The sequence below is a fragment of the Coffea eugenioides genome, chromosome 3 (genome assembly GCF_003713205.1).
Source record: "Coffea eugenioides isolate CCC68of chromosome 3, Ceug_1.0, whole genome shotgun sequence".
NCBI classification, from domain to species: Eukaryota; Viridiplantae; Streptophyta; class Magnoliopsida; order Gentianales; family Rubiaceae; genus Coffea; species Coffea eugenioides.
Genome location: NC_040037.1, coordinates 19,511,097 through 19,515,262, shown reverse-complemented (window position 1 = coordinate 19,515,262; position 4,166 = coordinate 19,511,097). Strand labels below are relative to the sequence as shown.

Here is a 4,166-nt window from a genome sequence, read left to right as displayed (position 1 = left end):
ATGGCTTTGATCAATCTTGATCTTTCATTTTTCTCAATTTTTTCCTTGCTCGTATTCCTTCTATCCCTTCTCAAATGGTTCTATGCTGCTTCTAAACCCCAGAAAAAGTTACCACCATCTCCACCAAAGCTCCCAATTATTGGCAATCTTCACCAGCTTGGCCAGTTTCCACATCGCTCCCTCCAATCACTGTCAAGAAAATATGGTCCACTCATGCTGCTTGAACTGGGAAGCAAGCCAATGCTGGTTGTCTCTTCCTCTAATGCAGCTTGCCAGATCTTGAAAACCCATGATTTATCCTTTGCAAGCAGGCCTAAATCGGGCATCCCAGATAAACTCTTTTACGGAAGCAAGGACATAGCTTTTGCACCATATGGTGAGTATTGGAGACAACTAAAAAGCATTTCTATGCTTCATCTTTTGAGTAACAAAAGGATTCAGTCTTTTCAACATGTCAGAGAAGAAGAGACGTCACTCATGATCGAGAAGATCAGCCGAATGTGTTCTTCCTCAGCTGTAAACTTAAGTGACATGTTTTTAATTCTCACAAATGATATAATCTGTAGGGTTGCCTTGGGGAGGAAGTATAGCGAGGAAGAAAATGGGCGGAAAAGTATGGAGAATTTGAAGGTGTTTGGTGAGTTACTGGGTATTTTTGATGTAGGAAACTATATTCCTTCGCTTGCATGGGTTAATCGCTTCAATGGTTTGGATTCTAAAGTGAAGAAAACAGTTAAACAGATTGACGGATTTCTTGAGGGTGTGATAGAAGAGCACATGAATAAGAGGAAAGGAAAGGCTGAAAGTGACTCTACTAGTGAGGCAAGATGCCAAGACTTTGTAGATATCTTGATTGAGATTAATGAGGAAAAGACTATGGGCTTTGCTCTTGAACGTGATGCTATGAAAGCTATCATCCTGGTAAATTTCTCTCTCCATCTCTTTGTATTGGTAGTAAATCTTTGGGATTGAGGCAAGTATGGTAGATTTTGGTGTAGTTGCATACGGTCGTTTTATTCTTACTTTTTAAATTTGGTATACACTTATATCTCACTAAATTGGCATACACAAGTGATATTTATATAAGTTATATTAGTATAAATCAAATTACGTAAGAAATCAATAGTTGTACAACATATAAATCACAATCGAACTTGTGTCAAATTCTAAATCTTTTACCTGTTTTAACCACTCAAACATATAAATATTTAAGTGTGTTGAGTTAAGCCTTATGAAGCCCGGATTGATGAAGACAAATTGATACCCCTTGTCATAAGACTCATAACCTTCAAGAGTTTTAAAGGTTGTGAATGGAGTAATAATTGGGTTTTGTCAATCGAAGGTTTGACAAATCTAAACTCAATCCATTTAAATATTCATATATACGTTAGAATTATAAAAGCTCACAAACCTTAGGCTCTTTATTGGACTATCAGCCAGCCCAAGCTAGCTTATATTTATTGATTTTTAAAATCATTTCATTGATAAAGTTTGATTACTGCATGGTTGTGAATAAAGTTGGATTGGTACATAATAGAAATAAAGGCTCATTGCCATTGTATAAACGAAACATGTTCTAATGCAACACTTTCTTTGATTCCATTATTTAGGATGTCTTTGGTGCTGGATCTGATACAACACATTCAGTTATGGATTGGGGAATGTCAGAACTTCTAAAGAACCCCAAAGTCTTGCATAAATTGCAGGCTGAGGTAAGAGATGTGACTCAAGGAAAACCAGAAATAACTCGAGCTGATATGGAGAAAATGCAGTACTTAAAAGCAGTGATTAAAGAAACTCTGCGACTTCATACTCCAGTTCCATTACTGGGTCCTAAAGAATCGAATCGAGACGTCAAAATAATGGGGTATGATGTACCAACGAGCACACAGGTGCTTGTGAATGCTTGGGCAATTGCAAGAGATCCATTGTTGTGGGAGAACCCTGAGGAATTTCGACCTGAGAGGTTTTTGGGTTCGAGTGTAGATTTTCATGGTTTGAACTTTGAGTTAATTCCGTTTGGTGCTGGACGAAGAGTTTGCCCGGGTGTCAACTTCGCCATGTCAGTAATTGAACTTGCATTGGCAAAACTGGTCAACAAATTTAACTTTACATCACCTGATGGAATCAATCCAAACGAGTTGGACATGACCGAATCATTTGGTATCACAGTCCACAGAAAATTTCCTCTGCATGCCATTGCCACACCATATTCTTTCTAATATCTTTGTTTATGATGTAACTATAGTGATGGGTTATTGTATACTATGCCCTGAGGATACCGAATAAGGGGTGGGTTTGGCGTTATCTTGTTTGCAAGATGTAACTATAGTTAATAATGATAGTTAAGTTATCTACAATTTACTGATAATGTTGGAATTTCGTAGTGGCTTAGTCCCTCTTTTTGGTGTGATTATCATGGGTTCAGCCATATATTTACCGTTCTTATATAGTGATATAAATTTACCATTCTTATAGTAACGCATTGATCCAAGTTACCATTGGCGTCGGCCTAGTGATTACGGGATGGCTCTTTGAATTCTCTTCACTATTAGATTTAAGACTTAAATTTTGTGCGTAACAATTGAGATTGAAAGGGCACGGGAAGGAGTAAGAAGGTATTTAAAAAAAATGTTAATCCAAGTTCAAGCCGCTGCTGGTTCTATTGACATCATTAGATGGAGCCAAGAACGTTGCGATGGTTGTTCAAGTTTTTGTGTTTGTTACCACTCGATATTTAGGAATTATGTGTAAGGGTGGTTATCTAAATTTAACCACTGGTGAAAACCATCACCTATTGAACCCAAGATCTATATGGCGATTATTAAGAAATAAACAAACGATAAAATAGCGGAAGCGTACCTGAATCCATATTGATAAACTTGATACTTGAATCCCTAGAGATTTGGGGTGGCCTTCCAGGTCAACAGGTATTCACCGATCCTTTGAGAGAGGCCTTTAGTTTCTCTCTGGTATCTTTCCTGACGATGGGATATCAGGGAAGAGGTATTTTGTGGTATTAGGGAATACGACAACTAAAACGATACCTGTGACCTGGGGACCATAACCCTATTTATAGGTAACATTCCTGTTACCTTTGGAGCCCTATTTCAGCCCATCATTGAAATAGGAGCCCATAAGTTTCTACACATAAAAGGGCCCACATCCTATTAGATACATTAAACCCAAACTATATTTGATCACTTTAATTGGGTTTAACCTTAATTGACAGTTTGCAATACATAATTATTCACATATAAGTCCAATGTTGGATTAAGGATCCAACAATCTCCCACTTGGACTATATGTGTAACCTTATAATTATATTTTGCAATTAACCGTATGAGCTCAACTTTACTGTCATTATCACAATGTATCTGCAACCAATTCGGTCCATCAATTACACCAATATAGGATCAAAGCGGCCTTTGTTACAATTTCGTAACTCGACCCATCAATGATCACATATATCAATGCAATTGAATGACATGAATTATGATGTGGATGTGTAGCATGAAAATTTCATGTAATGTGACCAAAACATGCATATTTCCAACTGGTCCACCTTAAATTTTATGAGATCAAACCATACCAAAATTAGAGTGCAAATAAATCCAAACTTTATTTATGCATAAAATATCCTTAAATCCTTAATAACTGAAAAATATCATAAGAGCATTTAAAATAACAAACTCCCACAAAAACTATACATCATTTAACACGACACCCATATGAGCAGTATGCTCATGAAACATTTTGGGTGGCAATGCCTTAGTAAGCGGATCCGCAACCATGGAGTTTGTCCCGATGTGCTCTATTGATAACTGTCCATTCTGCACTCTTTCTTTAACAGTCAGGAACTTGATATCTATATGTTTAGATTTGGTCGAGCTCCTATTGTTATTGGAATATAAGACTGCTGACTTATTGTCACAGAATAATTTGAGTGGTCTTTCAATGCCATCCACTACACGTAATCCTGTGACGAAATTTCGCAGCCAAATTCCCTGATTGGATGCCTCATAACAAGCTATAAACTCTGCAGCCATAGTGGAAGATGCTATGAGGGACTGTTTAGCACTCTTCCAGGATATGGCACCTCCAGCCAACAAGTAGACATAGCCTGACGTTGACTTCATAGTATCTTTGCATCCAGCATAATCGGA

General features: G+C 37.4%; 1 protein-coding gene across 1 annotated transcript; it reads left to right on the top strand.

Moving 5' to 3' along the window:
- Nucleotides 1–2,263, top strand: LOC113766265 (cytochrome P450 71A2-like). The gene is made up of 2 exons (XM_027310475.1): nucleotides 1–921; nucleotides 1,611–2,263. Exons 1-2 carry the CDS (start codon nucleotides 1–3, stop codon nucleotides 2,220–2,222), a joined length of 1,533 nt encoding a protein of 510 aa, XP_027166276.1. The 3' UTR covers nucleotides 2,223–2,263.
- Nucleotides 2,264–4,166: the final 1,903 nt, after the last annotated feature.